Source organism: Chaetodon trifascialis, chromosome 19 (genome assembly GCF_039877785.1).
Source record: "Chaetodon trifascialis isolate fChaTrf1 chromosome 19, fChaTrf1.hap1, whole genome shotgun sequence".
NCBI lineage: Eukaryota > Metazoa > Chordata > Actinopteri > Chaetodontiformes > Chaetodontidae > Chaetodon > Chaetodon trifascialis.
Window position 1 is genome coordinate 16,659,080 of NC_092074.1, and position 27,814 is coordinate 16,686,893.

The following is a 27,814-nucleotide window of genomic DNA, read 5'->3' on the forward strand; positions in this document are numbered from 1 at the left end:
TGCTATTGCCAATTTGCAACTTAATACTGTCACAGGCGGGTGGATGGTTGAGTAAAGCAGATGAAAAACATTGCAATGACTGTCTTAATCAAGACAGATCACTTTAATACATTTTTTAGGGGCAGTTTACCATATACTGTAAAAAATAAAACATTTTTTTTTTATCTTGCTTGGAGCCACTACAGATCAAACCATTTTGAATGTTGCACCATGTTGAGGCCACTAAAAGGTAAACTATGAACCTGTATGTGCATGTAATATATGTAATATAATAAATAATGAATAAAAATGGACTGTGAGATGTTGCTGGACATTTTTTGGCAAAAAACCCTTAAATGTTTTCCTTGACTGTTACTTTTTTCCACCATCAAAGACACTGTTGTACAATGTATTTGGTATTTCCCTTAATTCTAACATTGACAAAGTGCAGTAAGGGTAAATCAAACACTTTTTTCTCCACTACTAGCTAATAAAATATGATGCTTTGTCATAAATTAAACTGCCCAGCCGTTTCTAACAGTGAAACTGAAACAAATGGTCAACTGATCAATAATGTGTCACTTTGGGCTCTGATGACAGCTTTTCTGGCTATTTTCTGAATTTTCACAAACAAAACAATCAATCGATAAACGGAAAAAATAATCAGCAGATTAATGAAAATAATCATTAGTTGCAGTCCTACAAAAAAATAAATGAAAATCATTTTCTCAGCAACCAACTACAAAAGTAAAATCCTGCTTTTACATTAACCCATGAGTATAATAATCCAATGATATGACATGTAATAGTGTAACAGTCACAGGGGACATTTTTTTGCATAGAATACTTTAACTTACTTGTAATACTTTTCCTGACCATACTTGAATAATTTTATTTAAGTAATATTTTCCATGCAGAACTTTCACTTGTAACACAGTATTTTTAAATTGTGGTACTAATACTTTTACATCAGCAAAGGATCTGAATACCTACCACTGGTGTAGTTTGTAGGAATACTGTGTGAACAGGGACAATTTCTGTGATGTTCTGCAGCAACACAATGATCCCCTAGATGGCGCTGACAGCCCTTCACTCTGCTGCTACTGAGTGTTGCTGGTTTGTTATCAAGTGGACAGGCCCAGCTGAAGGGTGGGCTTTATAGGAGCAAACAGGTCTGTTTATTTGTGTTTAGGGGCACAGTCCCCTTCTGGCCAATTACCAAGGAGTATTCTGTATTTGGATGTAGTGGTGCCATGTTGTGTCATCCCTCTTTATTGCTTGTTTTGGTGGTAAATTACAGCTACGCTTTGGCCACAAAAACACAAGTCTATTATCCACAGATATGTTCAGGCACACGTAAACATGTATACAACCACATACACAAACAAAGGTCTCATTTTGCATGTTTTTTTTTTTCTCTTTTGCTCCAAAAATGAGAAAACACTGGGGTTCTTGTAATCAAACAGTTCAGAGCAGAGCTATGTGCTGGTGGCGACATTGGATGGGAGCCATGTGAAGTGACATGTTGCAACTGAGGAACAGATTACTCAACTTGCCTTGCAGACCAAACAAATTTTCTATTTGGGATTTCTCACATAATTTTTTCTTGGGCAAGGGAACTTGCATAAATATTTGGCAAGACAGATGATGATGTAAAAATAAATTAAAAAGAAATAAATTATCCTGTATAAACAGAAATGGTCAGACGAAGTTTTGTGTATCCCCTTTCATGGTTATAATAATTAAGCATTTTAACAAAGTTAATCAAGTTTATCTTACTTTTAAGTGTATGAGCAGGTCTTACTGCACAGTGTGTTTCTGCCAATAATTAAATTCTTGATTTTCATGTAATATATTCTAGTTACGGGACAACAATACACACAATAGCACCTTAATGCATTGTAATGGGCGACCATGAATAGTATGATACTGTCCTGATGTGAAAACATTACTTATGGGTCAACCTTTAAATTCAAGTCTCTACGTGTCGCAGTTGTGCAGTGTAGTAGTGGTGTAGTAGTGTTACATTTCTCTGTACTTGCTGACCCTCTGTTCTTCCTGCATGCCACACATGTACATATAATCTTCCACATGATACACAAGCAGTCACTGCAACTGCAAAAGCAGAGAACACTCCTAAAATATTGATCCGTCTGTCTTTACATTACATGAGTGAGTGAGAGTGAGGGGCAATGCTCCCCTATGCAGTCCCCGGTCAATATTTCTGGAACACCTGGCACTAAAACCAAGGTTTTACTTGAATGAGGTACAACAACATGCCCTGGCATGGGCATTTTCAATGTGTTAAATTCAGTTCCGTTCAATTAAATTCACATTTCTGCAAGATACGTCCACACTACTTTCTGCAGAGTCCATGGTAAATAAAAGCAAAATGATGAAAGACATGAGCAATAAACCAATTCAAAATACATTAATGCACAATCTGCACAAGTATGTTCAGTCAAATGAATGGATTAATAGATTTGGAGTTGGGGGCTGCACGGTGGCGCAGCAGGTAGCACGCGTGACTCACAGCAAGAAGGTTGCCGGTTCAATTCCCAGGTTGGGCCTTTCTGTGTGAAGCTTGCATGTTCTTCCTGTGCATGTGTGGGTTCTCTCTGGGTACTCTGGCTTCCTCCCACATACCAAAAACATGCTCATTAGGTTAATTGGTGACTCTAAATTTCCCCAAGGTGTGAGCGTAAATGGTTTTTGTGTATATACGTTGCCCTGCAATCGGCTGGCGACCGGTCCAGGGTGTACCCCGCCTCCCGCCCGCCGACAGCTGGATGGATTTGGAGTTTTTCAACTTGACTTTGCAGCTTGACTTTAACAGAACTGGTTCATGAACCAGAGCTAATTTGTTGGAAAACGGTAACAGAGAATCATTGAACAACTGTGCAGCTCTATGCAGATTTTCAGTGCCTTCAAAATATTTTTTGATAAAATCTCATCAACTTTGTTTCCAGCAGCATTAGGCAGCTCTGATAAACCCACTATAAACTACCTGTGCAGCCACAAATGACAGACAAAGTTAGCAACTAGCACATGAACACAGCGGACCATTTAGCGGCTAAATAGCCAGTGCTGTGCTAGTAAAGATCAAAACAGAGCTTAACGTTCATCAGCAACACGTAGCTTCATATCTGCTGGATCTGTAAACAGGCCACTGTTTGTCATATTCATTTAAAAGTGACAATATGTGAAAATTATGTTTACAGTTTGTTTCTACTGCCCCCAAGTGGCCAAGATAATCTTAATAATCAAAATATTTCTACCCACTTCTACCCACAAATGTGAACACTGGTGGTAACTTTAATAAAGGTTGTATATTTGTAGCTGTGACCAGCAGTCTGACATTAATGGATCAAACTTCGATTCTACATGCATTCTGATTATAATGCATCACTAACAGGGTTTGTGCAATCAAAGGGATTTCTTGTTATTTATGATAATTACAGTAACGGCTCAAAATCACTGATTTTAAAATGAACACATATGCAGGTTTGTTGGATGTGCTGCAATTGAAAGAACACACAACAGACAGTAGGATTGTGTGGACAAGCTGATGGACTGATAAGCTGTCAAACCTGCCACTGGCTTATCATATTTGCACTGCTTCACTCTTTATTGCGCTGCACTGATAGCGGCAATGCTGAGCAGACTTTCCTAGAAGTTTCTAGATGTAAGTGAATGACTATATGACATGAACACACTGACACTGTAATGTCATATTTGGTGGGTGTGGACATGTGTTAGTAAAGCTTCTGCCCAAAGGTAATTCATGAGTTGAATTATATGGAGGTTTTTTGTAGATAAGTATTTAGTGATGTCATAGGTGATTAACATGAAATGCTTACTGGCTTTTAAATCCATGTTATTTCATATTGTAGGCTTGCATGGTGGCAATGACCTGTATTATGAGCACGTAGGGTTGAACAGTGCAGGTCTGAGTTGATGATATTGAATATGATGATTGCATTAAACCCTATGAGTCTTACATAATAATATGTTAATAATACAATAATAATTTGTTAAGCAAGCTACAGTTATTAGGCTTCTTAGGCTTCATTAAACATTTGAAATGCATTAGTTTTTGGATTATTATTATTATTATTATTATTATTATTATTATTATTATTATTATTATTATGGTTATATGAATGATATGTATACTATATATGATATAAAGTCACTTAAAAAAGCATTATAATGCCAAATTGTGACTCATTCCTTTTGTGTGTGTGTGTGTGTGTGTGTGTGTGTGTGTGTGTGTGTGTGTGTGTGTGTGTGTGTGTGTGTGTGTGTGAACGTATAATGTCTGAGTCCTAATGGCATGATTCATGTTTACCCAAAAGTCATATCTTCATGGCCCAAAGTCCTCTGGTCAGCCCCACCGCTGCCCTGGATCCCGGCTTGATATCTCAAACTCTGTCGTCAGCCTCTGCGCTTATGAAAGCCTGAACACACCGCTGCTGATTATATATACAGTACATGCATTAGTTCAAGAATCTTCTACTAGTGTTCGTCTAACCTTATGCTCCTCTGTATTGACCTCAAGGTAAATGTGTGTGTATTCTCTCTCTGTAATGTCTCTGTATTCTTCCATTTTCACTGTGCTGATCGTGGCAGTGCTGAGTAGACCTTTCTACAAGTTGCTGGGATAAAATTATTTGAACCTTGATGGCCATTTTTCACGACTGTGACATTTGCAGAAGACTAATGGATTAAGCTGAACAGCCACGACATTAATAAATAATGAAATAATCATTATTTGAAGGCAGATTTTGTCTCAGTGGTTCAACCCAGAAGCACTAAACTCCTTTCAGCAGGTCTGAAGATTACATGTTTAATTTTTTTTTTTTTGGTGGAGCAGTAAAGCTTTACAGATGCCATGACAACAATGATTTTTAGCCATGCAATTGGCATGGGTCCTGGGACGGTGTGCCAGTCTGTCATTCTGTCCACAGTTTTGGTCTAGATTTGAATAGTTCAACAAATAGTTCTTGCATTGACATGATATTATGTGCAGACATTCATTGTCCCCACAAGATGAACCCTACTCACTTTGATGATCCCCTGACTTTTCTTCTAGCGCCACCATGAGGTTGACAGTTGTAATTCTGAGAGAAATCTCTTGACAACTATTGGATGGTGTTCAATACTAATTTGCAAATGTTAGCATGCTAAGACAAACTAAAACGGTGAACATGGTGAACATTATACCTGCTAAACATCAGCATACTTGCATTGTCATACAATCAGGAAACGCCCATGTGTGAGGTGGGGCATCTGGTGAGAGGAGCTATGAGGCCCACTTTCCAGACTGTTATTATGTAAAAGTGTTTGACTCAAGTATCAGCAGTGCTTTCATGCTTTCATACCTAAAAAGTTTTTGTGGCTGCATACAGTCAGTCAGGTCTTCAGAAGTAGAGCAAAGGTTGAATCCTACACAATTTTGCCAAAGTCCAATGTGTGTGTTCTGCAATTGCAAGCAACTTATCTACAGTTCTGAACTTTTCTAAAAACAATGAAAAAGACAATTAAATCACTGGACTCCCCTTCGAAATTCAGTCAGTAATGGAATTGATGCAACACATGAGAAGGATGATATCTGAGAAGATATTAACACATCTGTCATCGTTTATCACTTTTTTCTTGTGTACAGTACATTTACTATATTTTGTTTGGCTTCTGGTACACAAGCAAGAAGCACATTTGAGATGACATAATATCATGATGTGGTGAACAAAAAAGTTTCACAATGCAATGTTCCTGCCACAGTTTCTAGATTGGTGGACACTGCAGCTATCAGTTTTGGTGACCATGCACTCTTTTCTCAACATAGACAGTGACTCCTCCCCTATGATTCATTGACAAAATTAGCTGTGGACAGTTATGCGCAGTGTGCACTGTACTCGGTGCTTCTTTTTGGGATTTTCAAGCTATCTTTCTTCACATAGAATGCTTTGTGTATAAGGGTTGAAAACACTGACATTAATACCTGTACATCCATAAATAATGCTACCCTGTGTGAAGAATTACAAAAAGAGATGAATTTTGCTATCTTTAATAAAAACGTGGCAACCCCGCTGGCTCAATGTCAGTTATATAACAAGAGAAAAAATACAGAATTTCTCTGACTTTGTCAAAGGGATATTTTATCAATAATACAGACATTTAAGGATTCCTCCACATCTTTTAAGTATGCATGAATACATGCATATATTTTCTGCGCTGTACGTGATAAACTTTGATCAGTCTTCCTAGAGTGGTTCTACCATTGAAGTTTTTATCAAACTTGGTCAAAAGCGCTATCTGTTAGCTCCAGATAAAGCTGAGGAACAATATGACTTCGAGGGAACATGGTGGTTTATGACACAGCGATACCCTGTGCATGACTTCATTGTGTCTGGACTTTCAGCCAGTGTTTGCTCAATCACACTGGCTCATCGGTCAGTAAACTGCAGGAGTCTGTATTGCAAACTGTATTATGCAGTTAAGAGTGTTGCAAGTTAATGCATTTTTTTGTCCTAAAAAGATAAAATCTGTATTTCCCGAGTACAAAATAAAGGACTGCATGTTCAGCATATTAACCAGCGTGTATTCAATATACATACATGGGATACCAATATGATGATGTTACTGAAAATTACAAAGTAGTTACAGTTACTAGTTACTTCTCTCAAAAGTAATTTAGCTGTTTTACCAATTGCTGCATTTAAAAGTAATTAGTTACTGGGAAGAGTAAGTTTTGCATTACTTTTAAATGTTGCTTCAATTCTCTTATTCATGCACACATAGCTGTATCGTTTTAGTGTTCCTGTTGCACAGTGTGGGATGAGACAACTATCGAATTGTAGCTGTCACTGTACTCATTAACACTGCATTGAAAGGAGTTATGAAAGCTGCCAACCACTAGAGGGAAGCAACAACTACTGTTCCTACCTGCAAGCTGCACTCGCATTGTCTTGGGTACGCCATAGGATTTGGTAGGAAACACCTGCACGATGCTGAATGTACATATTAACCAAGCTTTGCTACAGTAGTTCATTTAGAAGTATATTTGATGGAGCCAAGTTTCTTCAGTTTATATGAGAAACATTACACTCACTGATGAAAAGCAAACTCACGTTACCTGAAGTGTCATCTGCCACTGTAATAAAAATTAGGCTGCGTTTGACAAGACAAGAGTACCAAATAACGAGCCCATTTAAATTTCAGTAACTGTACCTGTGTTAGTAAAGTAATTAGTTACATTGCTAGCAATCACCAAAAGTAGAGCAATTACAGTAACACAATACTCCCAACATTGATTATGACACTTCCAAGGTAGACAATAATATTGATTTTTGAAGAATATTTAAATAAGTGTGTGATCAAGGCTGGATGGTTGTATTGTCAGGCTGAGTGAACTTATTAAACAATGCATCGCTGAGTGCAACCCTCTCTTCTTTACACATGACCTCCGTCTCATTTTGAAACCTTGTTTAAAGTGGCAGCGCTCAATGATTATGTGATGATAAAGCTGATGGTTGCAGATTTGATGAACAACTCAGGACAACAATCCATACTGGAGGGTTGAAGAATGAGATTAAGAAGTGCGCAGATAATCAATGATTACACAGAGGAAAGCACACAGACAACAGCATCTGCACTGTTGTAACTCTTTGAAATTGTCATGTGGTAATGTTATCATGCTGCTTGATCACGCACCTTCAGGAAGCTATGCGTACTTTTCAGACTACATTTTAACATTGGGAAATAAATAGATAATAAAGGGAAACAGTACTTACAAAATGGAATCAGTGTTCTCAGTATATCAAACAGTTGACCTTTACGCCCATCAATTGATTAAGCAAGAGTATCCACGACTGCCCTGCTGGGGGACTGCACATGTCCTCCTCCTGTGATGTGGGTCACAGAGTTTATGATCGCTCTCGTTGGCCTCATCAGGTGGACAAAAGCAGCAGAATTCTGTGTCATTCATTCATTTCTTTTGATTGAAAATAACAAGCCCAAAATTGATGTCACCAGCTCACTGTGGCCTGTTACGTTGCCTCACCGTCTTCCCCTTCTCTGAGTTCAGTATTATTACATGTTTCATCTGCAGCCATTGCAAACTTCATTAACAGAGTGGCTATTTGAAAAAAATACAAACCAGGTTAGCTGCAGCTCACCCCATCAATATAATATACACCTCAGAACACTAAGCACTATGTTGCTTTTTGAAGTTAGGATGTAGGTGATCTAGTCATCAATACAATTAAATGATTTTGTAATAGTGATGTGCTCAGATGTTGTGGTGCACATTGCTGTTACTGGATTTGTGCAATTATTACAAGAGAGAACCTGTAGTATCAAAAAAATTACCAGTTGAATAAAGTACTTTAAACAACAGATTTTTTCTCTACAGCATGTATAAGAGTGTGCTAGCAACTATTTTTAGACATGTTTCCTCAAAGTACAGTATTGTCTCCCTTTAAACCCTTTTAGATCACCGAGAGCATGGAGATGCATTGCTCAGCTGCTTTGAGGCTCGGCAGAATAAACCTCAGACTGTATCTACATACAACAATTGTCTTTCAGCAAAGACAATTGTTTTTAAAACATAAATACCTACATTTGTATCAATATATGAAAATCTGACATGATTTTCATAATGCAAATGAAACACAAAGAGTTCAGAGGCTCAAGCTCCCTTTGGACTCTATCTGTGTACATGTCTGTCAGTGCAAACACGGTCAGTATCTGACAAACCTTAGAAAGGTTGCTGATGGGGATATATTGCAAAAGGCTATTACACAACATTCATATGTAGTTATGTGATCAATGTACAAAAGAAAAAGAAAAAAAAAAGATTCTTTAAACTGAATGTTCTCTCAGACTGCATAGTGATGAAAAATACTTGGAATAAAGTCCAATAAAAGAAAAGACTGCAGCCAATCCAAGGTTATTCATTGCATGTGCTAAACCATGTGCTGCAAACTGGAGCGCAGTCCCAATTTAAACTGCAAATCAAACTCTGTATCAACCTTTGAATCTTTATTGATCAAAGTTCATTAACCCACATCGAAATTTGTCAAATGTTTTTTTTTATGGTTTTCATTTTGGCTTGTGGCAGTGGAAGCAGAACAACAAGCAACTAAGTCTTTCACAAGATACTACACTGTAAGTATTATAACTACAATTATTTTAACTGTAATGATTAGCCTGATTCCTATTTAAGTATAGTATGTAAAGATATCAGTACATTAGCATAAAAATTACCACAACTGTAACTCCAGATAAAAAATAGCCTTTTGCCTGACTGACACTTACAGCAGTGTTTAATGTGCACGGTCCCTGTTAAATAAACCAGTAAATAAAACGTTGAAACCAAACACTAAAAGACAAATCCAACATTTACATAATGCTGCTTTGAGGCTGATAAGTTTATCATCTTCCCCTCTTGAGGGACTTTGTGTAAGTTTATCATCTTTTCAACCAGAGGGACTTTGTGTTTGAAGCACGCCTTGATCACTCAGTCATCACTGAGTATCTATCAGTGACCTAATTCACACTGGATTTGTTTGTGAAATTCATTGACTGACATTTTTTTACAACACTTAGAATATGAACTTCTACCTGATTATGGACCCTTAAAACCTTGGGACCTAAATTCATTCCATTTAATATCCCACTGGTCCCAACAATGGATCCAGTGAGCTGTGAAATATTCTAGATTGAAAGTCAAAGTTAAGTTTAACCGTGTGTCATACAAGTCTTCACAAGTCTGAATTACACAGGGAATATAAAAATCATTCTCATATAAATGGCTTGTTTAAAAAACTGCGAGTGTTACATTTTTAATGAGCCTAGATATGACTGAAAACTATAAAATTACTGTGAGCACACAGCTGCTCATTATGGATCTCATTTATAGTAGTTAAGTATTATAAAACCACCAGTATCTGATAAGGACTACTTTATGTGCTTTAAACAATTAAACCATCTTATCCAAAGTCATGTGTGCATTTAGATATCCATAAAATGCATCTTTAATGCAGGGAAAATAATACATTTTAAAGATTTATCAGAACTGATCAGTTTTGTAAACCTGTGAGCCATGAGGGTCCTTTTAAACCTTTTGCCTTTGTCCCTCCACACGGGAGGGTGGGGTGGACTTTGAGCGTTCAAAGCACTGTCTCTGCCTCCCAGTGCTCTGACAGACCCCGGCTGAGGGTATAAAAGTCCCAAGCTGAGGCTGAGAATTCAGTCTCGACTGAGTACTCGCCAATTCCGAAGGAGAGAGCTTCAACGAACCCATCATGGGGGATTCAAAGCTCTGCCTGTTGCTGCTCCTCAGCACATCTGCCTTGGCTTGTGAGTAGCTCCTCGAAAACTTTTCTTTGAACATTTTACATAGTTTAACAGTCTAAAAGCTTTTTTTTTTTAGAGTTTTTTTTTGTTTTGTTTTGTTTTTCCAATTTTGCATATGATCACTCATTCTTTTGCTGAATTTGTCATAAATATGAAATGTTACCCACCTATGTATGGAGACATACTACAATAATAATCATGATCTACAACCTATAGATTAGTGTCATTAGTCAGCCTGATTCTTTTCAGCTGTATTAGAATGACTGGAAAATTAATTATCTGACGTTTTTTCTTGACAGTTGCCCAAGATGATGATCAGCCAACCTGTCTGCGTAAGTTAAACTAGACGACTTGCTGTGATCGCGCTCATGTTAATAAGTAATAATCTTACAGGAAACAATAAACTGCTTTTATGTACGAAATCACTTCTGAACATTGATTTTCTCTTCCAGTGGCCAAAAGGTACAAGACCCTCCACAAGTATGAATACCGATATGAAGCTGAATCTTTGAATGCCATCAACGGAGCCTCGCAGCTCAAGAATGGACCCAAGGCCTCTTGCACGGTATGAGAAAGACCTTTCACAATCATCTTTAGTCGTCTGAGTTTTCTTTTCCTATGCTTTTCAGAGAAAGAAATTTAAAAAATGTACCTTCCCTCACAGGTTGAACTTGAAGTGCCTCAGACTTGTAGTTTCATCGTCCGCACCACTGGCTGTAGCCTGAGTGAGGTGGTAGACATGGACGCAGAGGGCAACCCTGTGTTTGGTCCAGCACCCAGCTCTGATGCCTTTGCTGCTGAGATGGAGAGGTACATTGGTCAACAAAAGTCGTCTGTATGGAACTTCTAACATTTGCACAGATAGCTTATTTCAAATATCATGTTTTCTTTTAGATATCCTCTGAAGGTTGTGGTTGATGGCGTGTATGATGTGAAACTGTACCCTGAGGACGGTGAGACAACAACCACCTTGAACTTCAAGAGGGGTATCATCTCTGCCCTGGCTGTTCCTCTGCTGGAAGAAGAGAAGAACAAGAACATGGTACATTGATTAACAAAGAAAATGAGAACTCTGCATATTTCAGTACCACCTTCAAAGTAAACCATGCTGATAGGTACAGCTTGCATTTTAAATATACATTTTTTCTCAAATCATCTGTTTCAGCCCACCATCCATGGCAAGTGCAAGACCTATTACACTGTCAACGCAAGAGAGGACATCGCAACTGACATCAGCCTCAACAGGGATCTGTCAAGATGTGACAAATTTGTCCCCATGAGAGATCACACCAGCCCCCTGGCACTTATCTCTGGCATGGTAGGATATCTAAACCTCATCATCTGTGGTAGCAACATGAACATTTTCAGACAAATCTTCAAGAGTTGATTAAAAAAATATCCATGACAGCTTTTACATTTATGACATTTACTCTCCTACACATCCAGTCTTGGATAGTTATCATATCAAAAACTTCTCTGCTGCACAGGAATGTTATGTTTGTGAAATCAGAGACAGTGATTTTTGTTAATTATAAAAACATAGTTGATCTGTAATTGCAAAAGAGGCTCAATTGTCATGGAAAGAAAAAAGAAATAAAAAGATTTAACTGCATTACAAACCATATATCACTGATAAGTGGCATCTGGGAGGCGCAGAGCAAACTCTTTAGCTCTTTCATTTCAATGACTCCACCACATTAATGCGATTATTTGTCTATCTTCAGCACTACCCTCTTGCCCAGCTGGTCAGAAGCTCACAGACATGCAACTATAAGTTCGACAATGAGAAGAAACACATGACCTCTGGGTCCTGCACCGAGAACCACATCCTCATTCCCTTCTCTCACAAGTAAATCCAACCTTGCACTACACCCTATCAAATGCTCTGCTATGTAAGTGTACGCACTGATATGTCTTGTGCAAGAGATCTACAGTATTTTGAACCACGTGTTTCTTCTTGCAGGGGAGAATATGGAGTTACCAATGTTGGAAAGCAAGAACTGACTCTGGTTCAGGTTTCTCCTCACAATGACAGAGTCTTTGACCACAGTAAGGCCATGTTTAATTTGTACTGTTTTGATTCATACTTGATTGGTCACTAAAGGTAACTTCAACTCATTAAATTAATGTTGCTTGTGTATCGTAGATGACAATATCAGGGGTCTTCACATGGACGCTGTTGAGGACAAGAGTGTTGTCCAGGATAAAGTTGCATGTCTGAACCTCCTGAGAGAATTGGCCACTCTGCCTGAGACTGAGGGTGATAGGAGGGCCCACCTCTTCCACAAGCTTGTCACCATGGTCCGTGGAATGAAGACTGAGACCCTGAGTCCCGCCATTCCCGAGGCTCTTGCCGTGTCTCGTGTCCTGACCTACCAGGTTCTGGCCCAGTGTGGAACCCCTGAGTGCAGTAGTGCCATCATGCAGATCCTCAGGACTTTTGACAGCTCTTCACTCGAGGTTGATGCCACTGTTTTTGCAATGGGACTCATGTCCAATCCCTCTGCCCTCCTGATCAATGACATGCTTGAGATGGCCAAATACAAGCCCAGCAAGCCCATCATGTATGCCCTGAGCAATGTTGTCAAAAGGTGAGTGAAGTTAACCACACTTGATTCCAGGTTAAATATCTATATATTTCTGTAGACATTTTCCATGTTTGTGGAAAATAAAATACACATGCATTGAATTCTATGTATTCTTTTTTCTTCAAAAAGGTTTTACAAAGCTGAAGGAAAAATGATGCCCGAGATTCACTCTGTTGCTGAGTTCATGGTGTCCCAGTTGGGTGACTGCTCTGGTGACAAGGACAACACTTTCATGACACTAAGGGTAGGTATCTGACCAATAGCTCAAACTGGAAATGAATGACAGGATTAATAAGGAGAAGTACAGACATCTACCTTGCTATTTGTAAAGGATACAATTAAAAATACAGTTGTCTTTGTTCCAATAGGATACATATTCTATTAAACTGCTTGGGTGTTCTTGGGATTGTTATAATAACAGAGACTTCAATTCCAGGGACACTGTTAATGCAGAATGCTAAAGCAAACTGGCCTTGGATTTGTCAGCACTCAGTACAATTACAATTACAATTAGTCATTTGGCAGATGCTTTTATAGATTTTAAATAAAAATGTTTCATGCTAATGAAACAACAACAATGTAGTCATTGAAGTCAATCACTTTGTGGTTATGTATTCACATAAACTGTGGATATTGCTGTACAGAAGTCATTTTAAAAGGACAATTACATGGTTGCAGGATAATACAAAAAAGCCACAGCACATTGTGGTCCTTGTTATGGTTAGATGTCATGGAGGTGTGTAAATTTGTACTCCTAAAGCCTGTCTGAACTTAGACTGCCCACTGAAGAAAATGACTAATTTGTTTTGATTTCATAGGTTATTGGAAATATGGCTCCAGCTGTGGTAACTGCTAGTCCTGCACTCAGAGCTGCAGTGATCCAGTGTGTGAACCAACCTGCAGCTTCCCCTGCTGTGCAACAGGCTGCCATTCAAGTGTACAGGCTGACTGCCGTCCCTGAAGAGGCAAGTTAATTTTTTTCAAAGGTTTCACACATTATTGGAATAAATCTTCTGCATGCTCATTTTATTGATCTTGTTTGGTCACAGGGCAGAGAGATTCTCATGCAGGTGCTTTTGGACAGTGCCAACCCCATGCAAAAGCGTATTGCTGCATATCTGGTACTTATGAAGGACCCCCAGCCCACTGAAATTAACCAGCTGACTGATGTATTGCTCAAGGAGCAGGACATACAAGTCAAGAGCTTTGTGATCTCTCACATTACCAACATTTTGTCCTCAACTGAGCCAGAGACCCGAGAGTAAGTTAAATCAGTTGCAGTGTTATATTCTTAAAATTTGTTGTTTTACAACATATCACCATCAGTTGTTTAACTGTAATATTCATTTATTTCTGTAGCCTGAGACAGAAGATTGGTGATGCCCTACAGGGTAATGAGATCGGACCAATTATGGACCCAACCAAGTTCTCTCGCAACTACAAGTTTGGATCTGTGGAGGGCAACATGATCTTTGAGGGTACCAGCTACCTGCCCAAGGAGGCCATGCTTGAAATGACTCTGAAGGCATTTGGTTATGATATTGATATGATGGAGGTAAACATTTTCAGCTGTTTTAATCCAAACAGTGCTTTGAGATGATTTTTCAGTAAGCTAAATTGAAACTATGAAAATTCTGTCACCATTACAGATTGGTATGGAGGGCAAAGGATTTGAGCCAACTGTTGATGCCCTTTTTGGAAAGAATGGATTCTTTCCCGACACTGCCCTGAAGACAATGTACTTTGTCTCTGACAACATGCCACTCAGAGTCAGTGAGATCCTCCAGAACATGCTGCCTGCTCTGAAGAAGGATATGATGAAGAGACAGGTGCTGAGACCAATCTACACATTAAACAGACAAAAAACCATTGTGATCAATGAAAGATCAACTTTTCCATAACAGAAATGTAATACAGCATGTGTATCTATGTTTAGGCCTCCCAGAACCTGATGAGGGAAATTGGACGCAACCTCAACAAGCTGGTGAGGGAACTGAAGATGGCACAGTCTCCGGAGGCTATGGTTTATCTGAGACTTTTGGGAAATGAGCTGGGATATCTGAGGACCAATGAAATGGAGGAGATGGCCTACTCTGCCGTCATGATGATTGACAGCATGTTCAGGATGTTCCCAACTGATGTAAGGAAGTCATTAGTTGTTTTTAAAGACAAAAGCTGATGATGAAACAAAGCATTCATTTAGAAATTTCTATGTGTATTCTTATTTGCCACAGCTAATGAAGGCACTGATGACCAAGGCTGACAACACAATCTTTGCCCACTACATCTTCATGGACAATGAATTTTTCCTGCCTACTGTCACTGGTGTGCCTCTGAGAATTGCACTGTCTGGTACTTTCACTCCTGGCATCAAGGGTGGACTTAAGATTGCCCGTGACATGGTATCTTATCTTTAAAATTCTTTCTATTAATGTGTTTTACAGCCAACTAACTATGGTTTTCTATTACACAGAATCAACTTAAGTCTACTTTGTTTCCACAGAGCGAAGTTACCTTCATGCCCTCTGCTGGTATTGAGTTTGTCACTCAGATTGGCTCCCACATCCCTGAATATGTGAACTCTGGATTAGAGATGAACACCAACATTTTCCATGAAAGTGGGCTCAGTGCCAAGATCGCCATGGGACAAGACAATATCAAGTTGACTATGCCTGCTCCAATGACTCCTACAAAGCTCATCACAATGACGTAAGTCTAAGAAGAACAACTTTTTTTCTCTAACGTAAATGCAGTCAGTGACACCATCCCTAGTAATGTAGAAAGAAACATTCACAGCTGCTATGCACTTCTTGTAGTGAAGCTGTTAAGCTAGCTTACCTGTATAAAGCATAAAGGGGATAATGTTATTTCACAAGGGAAAGCTTAAAAGAGATGTGTTTACAGTTTTAAGTGCAAGTGTTTCTCTGTGTAATCATGACCTAGATAAAACTATTTAGGGGATCTTATGTCTGTGAATACTACAATTTAAACCTTTTTATGACCTAATTTTCATGTTGCTACATTTAAAATTTAGAAACACCTTGGTGGCAGTGACTGGATCAGAGGTGAAGAGAATTCCTCCTATGGTGATGGACAAGGTTGACGTTCGTGAGTGCACCCCCATCTTCGCTGGAATGAAATATTGCACTGTCCTGCAATACACTGATGCTTTCTCTCAAGAGACAGCCCCATACTTTCCCTTGAATGGAGACAGCAAGTGAGCAAAACTCAATAAGGCACAAGTTTAAAAAATTGTCTTTTTAACATAAATTACCTATTGGCTAATTCATTGAATTATCTATATAGGTTTGCTGTGGAGCTCCATCCCACTGGTGAAGTCACTGAGTATACAGCCACAATTGCCTATGAGCTCCTCAGGGAGGGAGAAGAGGGCCGACAGAAGGTTGACTCTGTGAAGTTTATTTTGAGGGCTGAAGGTAATTGACTAATAACTTATCACTAACTCAATTCAGAACAGATCTGAAGCTTAGTGGAGTTATGTAATATTAACCGATCGATTGGCCAACAACAGGTGTGGAGCCCACTGAAGCCAGAGCAATCATGAAATATAACAGGAGGAAGAATGTCATCACAGCTGACATCCAGATCCCTGACTATGATGTGGAGGCTGGACTCAGGCTGGGCGTTGTTGACGGAAACACCAAGGGCAAAGGAACTCACTCCATCTCTCTTGACTTTATAAACAAGAACATCCCTCAGCTCTCCCTTGTTGGCCGTGCCAAGTAAGAAATCCACCTTGATTTCTCATAACGTAACAGTAATGTCAACCGTGTAATTGAGAATATGCTAACTTTCTGTTATACTCCTCAGCCTGAAGGCCATGAAGGAAGGTATGGTACAAGTCCAACTTCTTGTCCCCTCAATCAATGCTGATGCCACTGTCACAGCTAACCTGAAGCGTGATGAAGAATTGGAACTGGAGCTGAAGAGTGACATCAAGTTCCTGGCTGCCACTTCTGAGCAGAAAATCGTAATGAAATATGGTAATATACTTTTTCGCTTACCCCTTTTCCAGAATATTTCATAACAATTAATTTAATAATTGCTTCTATCTTAGTCTGAACACATACCTGGCCATTTTTCTGAGAGAAAAAATGGCCAGGTATTAATAGCTGATTTTGTTTATTGTAAGTTTACTGGCTCTACTCTTAACCTGGTGTTCAGAGGAATATTTCCTCATGCTTCAAAATTCACTTTATTGTACCGTCTTGTTACAGATGCCAGCAAGATTGAGGTTGAGTTCAACTCTGATGTGAACACTGACACCGCGAATTCGCCATATTCTGATATGGTTGACAAGTATGGCAACCAACTTCTTGACATGCAGATGGGGCAGACTGATGTGAGGGTCCGTCATATCTTTGAGAAGTTTGTGGAGGTATGAATCTTGGATTCAGCAATTTATCAAATTTTCTTTGGGAAAAAAGTGAAACATGCATAAAACACTGTCTTTTTTTCTTAGGCAGCAAACAACTACATGGAAAAGTATGGTGCTGATATACCTTATATTCAGAACTTCAGAGTGCCTGATATGCCTCAAATTTTACTGCCGGAGACACTGTTCCTGAACACGTAAGTGTGAATGACCCTATCATGAATATTAAAATTATGTGAATAGTTTTCCAAAATATTTATGCATTTGACTTATGTCTTTTCAACAGTAAGGTGAAGGCTGTCTACCGCTTCAATGATGAACGCTTCACCATTGCTATTCCTCTCCCTCTTGGAGGAAAGTCAACAGAAGAGCTTAACTTCCCACAGGCTTTGACCACACCTCATGTGTTTCTACCAGCGTTTGGACTAGAAATTGTCTCAATGGAGATTCCCATCCCAGAGCTGGTTGTACCTGAGAGCCTTACTCTGTCTATCCCTCTTTTTGGCAAAGCTGAAGTTTCAACTCTAATGAGGAGTAACTTATATGACATGGAGGCCTCAATGGCTGCCGGCAAAGATGTTGTGGAGACACCAAGCTACTCAGCTAAGTTTGATGTGAAAGGAACCTCTCCACTTGACATCCTCTCAATGAAGATTGAAGGTATGTCACAGTAGATATCATTCCTGAATTTGGAATTTGCCCCATTGTTACCCTTAACTCAGTGACAATGATTTGTTGTTTGGAAGAACAGTTTTCAGTTTCTGACTGAAACAGTTACAGTGTTAAAAGTGTTCTCTCAAGAAACTACTCTCAAATAATAGCCTGTATATATGAATCTCCAAGTTTTGTTTAAAAAAGTCATCATAATATCTATGCAATTATCATTTATCAACCATCCTTTTTTCTTTTGTGTTTTTTTTTTTTTTTTTAGGCTCTGGAATGTTGAGCATCACTGATCACATCAAGGCCCATTTAAAAAGTTCTTTGGCCCATAAATTCATTGAAGCCAGTGTGAGTATTGTTGAAGATGCAACAATCACAAACAAAATCAACGTGAGATCAAGCAGCAAGATTGAAGCCACGAGCCCACTTGGTGTCAATATCGCACTAGAGCATACTGGTATGGTTGGAATCAACACTGAAGAAATCTCTGCTGACAGCAACTTTGATGGAATGTTCAAGGCTGGACCCATGTATGGCAAGACCATTTCGACCCAGTCATTCACAATCGCCCCATTCAGGCCAGAGGCAAAGATTGATTCTACTGTTCAATTTGACTCCACCATTCTTCAGGCCAAGAACACAATTGCAGCAACCCTTGCCAATGGTGAATTTTCAGTTGTGTCTAACACCAATGTCTTTGAAGATATCTTGACACATGTTGCAGAGTTTTCCATCAAAGACAACAAGCTGTCAATGAAAAGTGATGCAAATGCCCTTGCACTTGGTATGAAGATCCGCAACCAGGCTGAAGCCTCTGCTGGTGCCGGTGAAGCCACCATGAGAATGGAGACAAATGCAGACCATTCTGAAAACCGTGTTTACACTCTGCTGACTGCCTCTCTTGATGTCAATGGTCTGGCTGTAAGCAGCGATGCCACTGTGAGGCTCCTTGACAGTGAGGCTACTCACAAGGCTACTCTGAAAATGAATAAGGACGGTTTGATCACACAGGGGACGAACACCCTTCAGAGTCCTCTGGCCCTGGAAAACACTTTTAATGCCGGGCTTGATGCTTCAAGGGCTACTCTATCCATTACCAACAAGGCTGCAATGCGTGACATGAAGGTTGATAACGTCAACACTCTGACCATTACTCTCTCTAGCCTCGACTTCAACTCAAAGGCTCAAGCCACTGCAAGTGAGTATGCCTCCTACACTCATGATATCACCATCGACTTGAAACCCTACACAGCTTCTGCAAATGTTAACAACAACCTGAAACTTCTGGCGGCCAACTTCATTAATGATGCCCAGCTGCAGGCAGAGCTGTACAAGGTGGACCTGACTGGAAGCCTGAAAGCCATCTATGGTGAGGAAGAGATCAAGCACACCTATGAGGTTACTTATGCTGATATGACTGCAAATGCAAAGTGCAGCACCACTGGAAAAGTCTTTGGAACTCATATGAGCCACAACACTGAGCTTGAAGTCATTGGTCTTGCTGCCAGGATCACCAACGATGCTCGCTTCAACTCTCAGCCTCTGCGCTATGACCACACCATCCGTTGCAGTATTGTTCCTTTTGATTTCAACCTTGATGCCATTTTCAATGGTAATGGAGACATGACAATGTATGGGAAGCACAGCGCCCAGCTCTATGGCAAGTTCCTCTTCAGAGCACAACCCCTGGCTTTTGCAAGCTCGCATGAATGCAGAGCATCAGTAACCCAGCAGCTAGATAATGGGTTTTCCCTTGAGACCACATTTGAGAACAAGATGGATAATGTTTTGTCACTCCAAGAGCAGAAGACGAGTTTTAGAATGAAGTCTAATGTGAACAAGCACACCTTTGTTCAGGACATGAGTGTCTACAACACTCCCGAGAAAACTGGCATTGAGATTGACAGCACCATCTTCACAAACATCCTCAATGCAGACTCCACAGAAAACCAGCAATTCACCATGTCTGGCTTCGTCAAGTATGACAAGAACACAGACAGTCATATAATTAATTTTCCTCTAACTGAAAATCTGCCTGTCCTCTTAGAAAGCATCAAGAGCTTTGTTGTGCATGTTGCAGAGGCACTGCAAGACTACATCAGCAATGAGGAAATAAGGAGTAAACTTGAAGCTCTTCCCCAGCATGTAAGTGACATTGTTTCTAAACTTAATGTAGAAGGCAACCTAATTCAGCTGAAGACGTATTTCAGTGACTTTACCCAAGAATATGTCATCTCCATGGACGATGTGGAAGCCTCTTTGCAAAACTTGAAAGTTACTGTTAAGGAACTGCTAATTGATCTCACCGTCTACATCCAAAACTTTGCTGGTATGATGAAAGAGATTATTGTTAGAGGCACCCTGCCGGAAACCCTCATTCAGAAAATCCAGCAACAGCTGAATGCCATAAATGAGGAGTATGACATCAAGGCCATGGTTGTGTATGTGATTGATACCATAAGAGAGATGGTCGAACAGATTGACCTAGAAAAACTGAAAGGTAGCAGCATTGCATTCCTGCGTGATATTGATATGAAATATAAAATCAGATCTACTCTGCAGACAATCATGCGTGATACAAAACAAATAATTGAGATATTGGACATACAGGAATTTGCTGCTGAGTTGAAGAGGTTCATTTCATCTTTCAACTTTAAAGCTAAAATTGATAAATTTGTCAGACAGATTCCCACAAAGATGTTCAACGATATAACAGATTATATTATGGAAATTATTCAGGACTTTGACATCATAGGTAAGATCAACACATTCTATGCCAAGATGAGAGAGTTGATTGTCAAGTTTGACGTTGACAAAAATGTTCAAGCTATCTTGGAAAATGCTGTGGAGCTCATCAAGCAGTTCAGAATTGAGGAAAGCATTCGGGCTGTAACCAAGAGGGTGAAGGATGCTGACTTTCCCACCATATTCATGCAAGCCTTCCAGTATGCTATCGAGTACCTGAAAACAACTGAGGTAAAGGATATAATTAAAGAGCTGAATAGGTTTATTGAATTTATTGTGACTGAGCTGAGGGAACTGGACTACAATGACTTTGTCACATCTGCCAATCAACTCATTGCGGAGTTCAATAAGATGATTAGGAATCTTGAAATCCCCCAGAGGCTTGAGGCAACAAGAGATTTTGTCAACCTTGTCTTAACTTCTGTTAGAGGCTTTATGGAACGCCTGAGAGAAATCAAAGTTGCAGAAATGATTAAATCTGTAAAGGATATCATTGACCAGCTTGTGTTTGATAACCTTAGAGCATTTGCTGAATTTATAAAACAGGAAATTACAGATTTTGATGTCAAAGATTTGATGGAATGTGTGAGCGAATACTACAAGCAGGTCATGAGCATCGCCACTTCTTTGGTTCAGATGATTACACACATGGTACCTGAGCAAAAAATTATCAGCGAGATTCAGCAAATCATTGTTGGGCTCATTACTGAACTTAAGAAAGCTGAGTGGAACACGCCATCCTTCATCATTCCTTTCACTGATCTTGTTGTGCCCTCAACGAAGTTCCGCATGGATAAGCTTGGAGAGTTAGAAATCACAACACAGTTGGACATCCCTGAGTTCACTATCCTGGGCTTCCACACTGTGAAAGCCACCACAGTTTCAATTGATAGCATCAAGAAGAGAATCATTGAACTTATTGATTTCATTGTAAACTTTGAGATCAAAATGCTTGATGTGGATGCTATCTTTGGAGACCTGACAATGAACTACCTTCCTTCGATGCCTGCCATAACTTTGCCAGAAATCACTCTTCCTGAGATCTCGTTCCCTACCATCCCACAAGTTCCTGTAGAAAAGCTGGTTAAGTCTCTTCAGGTTCCTGAGATAAATCTTCCAACCATTCCAAGTGAGATCATGCTCCCATGCTTTGGAAAACTCTCTGGTGAGATCAAATTCCAGACTCCTATCTTCACTGTCAAGACGTCTGCTGAGTTCCAGAACACTACTGAGACTGAAATGACACCTAAATTCACTGGATTCCTTACTTCTGAGGCTACATCTCCAAGTTTTGAGATTCTTAATTACAAAGTTGACTCCACTGCTCGTATTGCCATCCCAAAAATGAGTCGCATTGTCTTTTCAGAGACTCTTAATTTGAACCATTATGCTCTTGGAGTTCAACATCAGGCATCTGTAACATTCTATGGCCCATCAGCCCAGGCTGAAGCAAAAACTACAATTAAGGTTACTACTTCTCCATACACTGCTGACTTTATGAATACAGCCTTTATCGGTATGGGAGGAGGGATGTCTGCCTCTGTCGACACAACTTATACTCATTTACTGGACCTTCCAGTTGTCAAGGTCAGAAATGAGGCCACTGTAACCCAGAAAGCAATTGCTCGCCAAAATGGCTACACCCTCACTCTAACAGTTGACAATTCAGGCAATGGCAAGTTTAATAATGAAGATGGCAACCACAAGAGCAACTTGCAATTGTCACTCACTCCCAGCATTGCCACTCTGACTTTCTCTGGTGATACAGACTCTCCTGTCTTAAAGATGAAACAGCAAGTTACTGCTGAATCTGCCATCCTTAGCTACTTCAAGTTTAACGTCCGCAATGAGGCAGAGGCACCAGTTATTAAGAACAGTCTTTTTGTGGCATCTGGACATGCCAGCCTTTATGATATGAAGGTTGAGCTGAAAGCAAATCATGACACAGAATTTTATGGTGCAGTCAGTGGAATCCTGTCCAATGGAATTAATATTGTAGCCCAGCCCCTTGAGTTTGTCTTTGAATTCCAAAACAAAGGAAATGCCAGAGTCAACATTTTTGAAACTCTGACTGCTAAGATAGAGCTACAGAATGATCACTCAGCCATCTTCAAGCCTGACAACCAACAGATAAACACTGTAGCTTTGGCTCGTCTTAATCAGTACAAAATGTTCTACAACTTCACTGTGGACAATAATGAGAGGGAGGCTGGTATCTTTGTTGCCATGGAAAGTGAGGCCAATCTTGACTTCCTGACATCCCCCATCAGCATTCCTGAGATTGACTTGCCTTATGTTGACTTTCATACTCCAGCTATCAGTGATCTAAACTTGTATGAGCAGACTGGATTGAAGAATATTTTGACTACCACTGAGCAGACTGTGGATATTGATGCAAAGATTACTTACCAGAAAAGCCAGTCCAGTCCCCTCGTTGATATGATGGGTCTGATCCAGATTCCCTCTATGGGTAACATGATCACAGAGCTGTCCTTCAAGTCTGCCATCATTAATCTGAATGCCAATGCTGGACTGTATGCTGAGGATGATCTCGTGTTCCGTCTTGGAGCTACCACAGCCTCTGTGTTTGATGCTCTAAAAGCCAAACTTGATGGAACCACCAGTCTGACCACCAGGAGAGGAATTAAGTTGGCCAATTCCCTGTCCCTTGAAAATCGTCACATTGAAGGCACTCACGACAGCACCATCAGTGTGAGTACTGAGACTTTTGATACTACAGTCTCTGTGGCTACTGTTGCAAAGATTGCCCTGCCTATACTCAACCTGGAAGCAAACCAAAATCTGGTTGCAGACACCAAAACCAAAGCAAATGCTGTGTCCACTTTGAGTGTGAAGGGTGATTTCAACATCCCTGTGATCAAGGCTGTTGGAAAGACCCAGGCAGACCACAGTCTGAAGCTGGATGGGACCTTTGAGTATGTTTCCATGGAGACATCCATGAAAGCAAACATGGATGGCACTGTGCTTGAAGACTATCTGTTTTTGGGAGTCCTGGATAATGAGGTTAATCTGTATCTGAATAATGATGGCCTACGTTCCACCTCCAAGGTTATTGGTGATGCCAAACTTAACTATGGCACCACCAAAGTCATTGACATGGATGTAAATGAGAACCTTGCTGTTGAAGCCTCCCTGAGCCGTGTGTATGCAGTGCTGAAGTATACTGGCAACAATGAAGCAAATATGTTCAATTTCAACACCAAGGGGAAACATGTTGCTCAGGCAACAATTGATCTTGCACCAGCCTCATCCTTGACTGCTGATATTGAGATTGATATTTCTCAGCCAAGCAGCCTGGGTGACTTCACCATCTTTGAGAAAACTGTTGCTGAAGTCACAGCTGTTCAGCAGAAGATGTCTACCAATGTCAAGTTTGTAAGCCCTCTGTACACCACTAACCTGGCAACTGAAGTAGATGGCAGAGCTCCTGTCTTCAAAGTCACCTTCAAGTCCTCAGCCACTTCTGTCATTGTGCTCTTGGACTATGAGATGGATGGTGAGTTGATGGAGTTTCTTGAACATTTTTATCTGTTCTATGTTGAAAGGATTGTTGAGCACTAATTCTTGCAAAACATATTTCTTTCAAAAGCTTCTACAAATGCAAACTTTGAGAATGATGCTCTGAACGTGGTTAGCAAGGTTGCCCTGACACACGCTGACCTGACCATGGATATCAATCATGTCATTACCCAAGTCCTGAGGTAACATTCTGTTTGTTTTACAATACATATTAAGCAATGTCTTCTCATATTCAGTGTTTAAAGTAATTTACTCCTTTTCTTTACATTTTAGGAGAAAGCGCCAGGCTGTTGACAGGTAAATACTGAACCAAAAAATAGGCTCCATCCTATTAAATAGTAGGACAAGAATTAATTGGGGTTTTTCATTTTATTTGAAATGCTTTCTTTCTCTTTCAGCCCCTCTCACCACACTCTGAATGTGGACATCACCAGTCCTACTTTCACTGATGTAAACCTTCGTTATGCTGCTCGCAGAGATGCTATCAGTGCCTCAGTATCAACCCCGTCCACTGGCTTTCTTGGCCTTCAGGTTAATGGTAGAGTCCCATCTCAGATGAGTGCAAGAGTCTATGGTCGTTATCCCGTGAGTATAATTAATGACTTTTTTGATGCACTTGGAAACTAAATACTAAAATCTAAATATATCAAAAATAATATTTTATTTTCTTCTATTCAACAGTATGCCCCAGATGTTGATGTTGACATGTTGGTCATCAGATCATCTTCTAAGGATGTTGATAAGATGAACCTACAGATTATCTACAACATGGAAGTACCCAAACTAATGCTGTCTGAAGTCAAGACAAGACTGCCTTCTATCATCAATGCATTCACAGTGTTTGCTGACAACTACCAGATCACAAAGAACATGGAGGACTTGAAGAACTCTGTTGTTTACCACATCAACGAGGCCTATGATGCTGCAACCAACTATGATGCTCAAATGAGCGAGCTGTCAATCTTCTTCAGGAACATCATTGTTCAGTACCAAAAGACTGTCCAGGTCTTCCTGGATGCTGTCATCAAGGTCTTGAGGGAGACCGAGTTCAAACTGCCTGGGTCTGATGAGGTGACCACTGTCCCTGAGGTCCTAAAGAAGCTGACCAACAGCATTGCTGCTATGCTTGATATGGCCATTCAGAGTATTTATGAGAACATGGAGGTCTACTATAACTTCTTTGTTGAGAAGATCAGCAGTGTTAAATTACGCATGCCAGTTGGTGATGCAATCACTGGAAACCAGATCTTGGATCAGGTCAAAACAGCTTTCAAGAAAATCTTTGATGAAGTGGTGGACTTTGTGAAAAATATGGAGAGTCTTGACACAATGTTAGTGAAGATTGGTGAGACCCTTCAGGCTGTTGTTGAGAAATCTCAGGAGTTTGTTGACTCTGTCAAGTCTGATTATTTAGATGAAGTGTTTGTCAACCTCAATATCCTCTATCGTAACTTTATCACAGTCATAAAGAATGCTGTTGACAAGATCTCTGCCTTAAATATGGAGGAGATCAACAATCTATTTGAGAAAGTTATGGACAAGTTCATTTATGTAGTGGACCAGGTCGGAAAGACTGTTCATCTTTTCCTGCAGAATGCTTCAGACGAGGCTCAAACCTACATGAAAGTTTCTGAAGGAAGGCTTGAGATTGACCTTCCATTTCTGTTCCAACAGTGAGGAACCCTCACAGACTGAGACCTAAGTCCATATGAAACACTACCATCTGTTCAAAACACGTGCTTGGAAAGAATATGGACAATTAGCTCTTTAACCATATTTATAACAATGAGTTTAACAAAAGAAAAACCCTGTTGTATCATTTTCATAGATGGTTTACTGTGTACAAATATTGAAAATGTTAAGTTTTACTGAAACTCTTCCTGCAAAGAGTGAAAAGCATCAATAAAATATACCAGTGCAGTCTGTGAATGTCTGATGTCCTGTTTTCATAACGTTTTTTTATACATTAAATTCAAATTTACATAAATAGGAGCAACTCATGATTAATCTTTTTTTCTTTTTTTTTTGTACTTTTAGATAACTCAGGATCTGATGAATTGACTAATTAGCTTATCCAATCAGATCGGGAGGTCACTTATTATTAGCCATGCTAGTGGAAAGTCCTGCAAACTGTATTCTGGTACAGTATGTTTATGCTGTGTTGTCAACCAAATTTGCATATACCAAATGTATGCATACACTGCACTGTACCGTTATTTAAGTACAAATTCGATGTACTTGTACTTAAGTATTTCTATTTTATACAACTTTATACTACTGCTGCAATACATCTCATGGGCATGTATTGTACTTCTTACTCCACCACATTTGTCTGACAGCTTTAGTTTCTTGTTACTTTTCAGATTGCAATTTTTCATACCTTCCCTGTCTATTTTGGTGATTTTCAAATTTTCTGATAAACTGGAGGATTAAGTGTTCCTTTGTGGGTTGAGAACATTCTACCTCTTAAATTAGATAAACTATTTATAGTTGAAGTTGGACTTAGGTTATAAGACTTAGGTTTAAGTCAATAAATCTCATTTTTTTTTAGCAACTCCACAGATGCAATGTTAACAAACCACAGTTTTAGAGTTTAGTTGGTTAGGACATCTCCTTTGTGCATGACACGAATAAATTTGTCCAACTATTGTTCACAGATTACAACATTTACAGATTATTTCCCTTATAATTCACTCTATCACAATTCCATTGGGTCATACTAAGTTGACCTAGTTTTAGATGCTTCTGATGCTTCTGCTTCTGGCTAAATGGCACCATTTGAGTCAAGTAGAGGTGTCTCAGTGGATGTATTTTAAGGCCTACCTTCAAACTCTGTCTGTTTGCTTGACATCATGAGAAAATCAAAAGAAATCAACCAAGACCTCAGAAAAAAAAAAGTCTGGTTCATCCTTATGGGAGTAATTTCCAAACACCCAAGGGTACATCATTCATGTGTACAAACAAAAATGTGCAAAACCATGGGACCATACTCCCATCATACTGCTCAGGGGGTAGTTGTTGATGACCATAAGCATACTTTGAAAGTTGTGCAAATGGTTTAAGGACAACATAGCTAAGATATTGGAGTGTCCATCACAAAGTCCTGATCTACATTCAATAGAAAATTAGCAGCAGAACTGGAAAGCATGTTGTGAACAAGGAGGCCTAAAAACCTGACTCAGTTACAGCAAGGTTCACAGGACAGCAACGCTACAAACATGATGATCTTATAGAATATGATGCATTACTGTAGATTAAACTACCCAACAGTATAGAAAGTTGTTAAAATTTAGCATAATCTTACGCATCTACAGCAGCAAAATACAACACACACATCAATACAGCAGTAATATTAATCCAAAAACATCATATATAATAGTTTCTAATAGTTTTTACTGCAGAATGAATAGTTTTACTTTTGATACTTTTCAGTAACCCTTTGCTGATAAAGCATACTTTTATTTAAGTACTGTTTTGTCTTGTCTGTCTTGTGGAGTACTTTCACAGTGTTGCATGAGAACTTTGACTTAAGTAAAGTATC

General features: G+C 39.5%; 2 protein-coding genes across 2 annotated transcripts in view; one reads left to right on the forward strand and one right to left on the reverse strand.

Moving 5' to 3' along the window:
- LOC139347511 (mitotic deacetylase-associated SANT domain protein-like) overlaps positions 1 to 27,814 on the reverse strand; it is a 340,723-nt gene that overhangs the window by 178,179 nt on the left and 134,730 nt on the right. The window lies entirely within an intron of this gene.
- On the forward strand, positions 10,290 to 25,950 carry apobb.1 (apolipoprotein Bb, tandem duplicate 1). Its single transcript, XM_070987606.1, has 29 exons — positions 10,290 to 10,344; positions 10,641 to 10,673; positions 10,794 to 10,906; positions 11,006 to 11,151; positions 11,236 to 11,383; positions 11,507 to 11,659; positions 12,066 to 12,190; positions 12,305 to 12,390; positions 12,488 to 12,932; positions 13,059 to 13,173; positions 13,748 to 13,894; positions 13,979 to 14,190; positions 14,289 to 14,484; positions 14,579 to 14,758; positions 14,866 to 15,069; positions 15,164 to 15,331; positions 15,433 to 15,638; positions 15,964 to 16,146; positions 16,236 to 16,366; positions 16,462 to 16,672; positions 16,761 to 16,933; positions 17,168 to 17,328; positions 17,413 to 17,522; positions 17,612 to 17,985; positions 18,257 to 24,250; positions 24,344 to 24,455; positions 24,547 to 24,570; positions 24,672 to 24,858; positions 24,955 to 25,950. Exons 1-29 carry the CDS (start codon positions 10,290 to 10,292, stop codon positions 25,948 to 25,950), a joined length of 11,388 nt encoding a protein of 3,795 aa, XP_070843707.1.

Coding starts and splice junctions, on each gene's coding strand:
- apobb.1 (XM_070987606.1), top strand. CDS start 10,290: ATGGGGGATTCAAAGCTCTGCCTGTTGCTGCTCCTCAGCACATCTGCC. Junction 12,191..12,304: donor CTCATTCCCTTCTCTCACAA/GTAAATCCAACC, acceptor TTCTTCTTGCAG/GGGAGAATATGGAGTTACCA. Junction 17,986..18,256: donor CCTCTCAATGAAGATTGAAG/GTATGTCACAGT, acceptor TTTTTTTTTTAG/GCTCTGGAATGTTGAGCATC.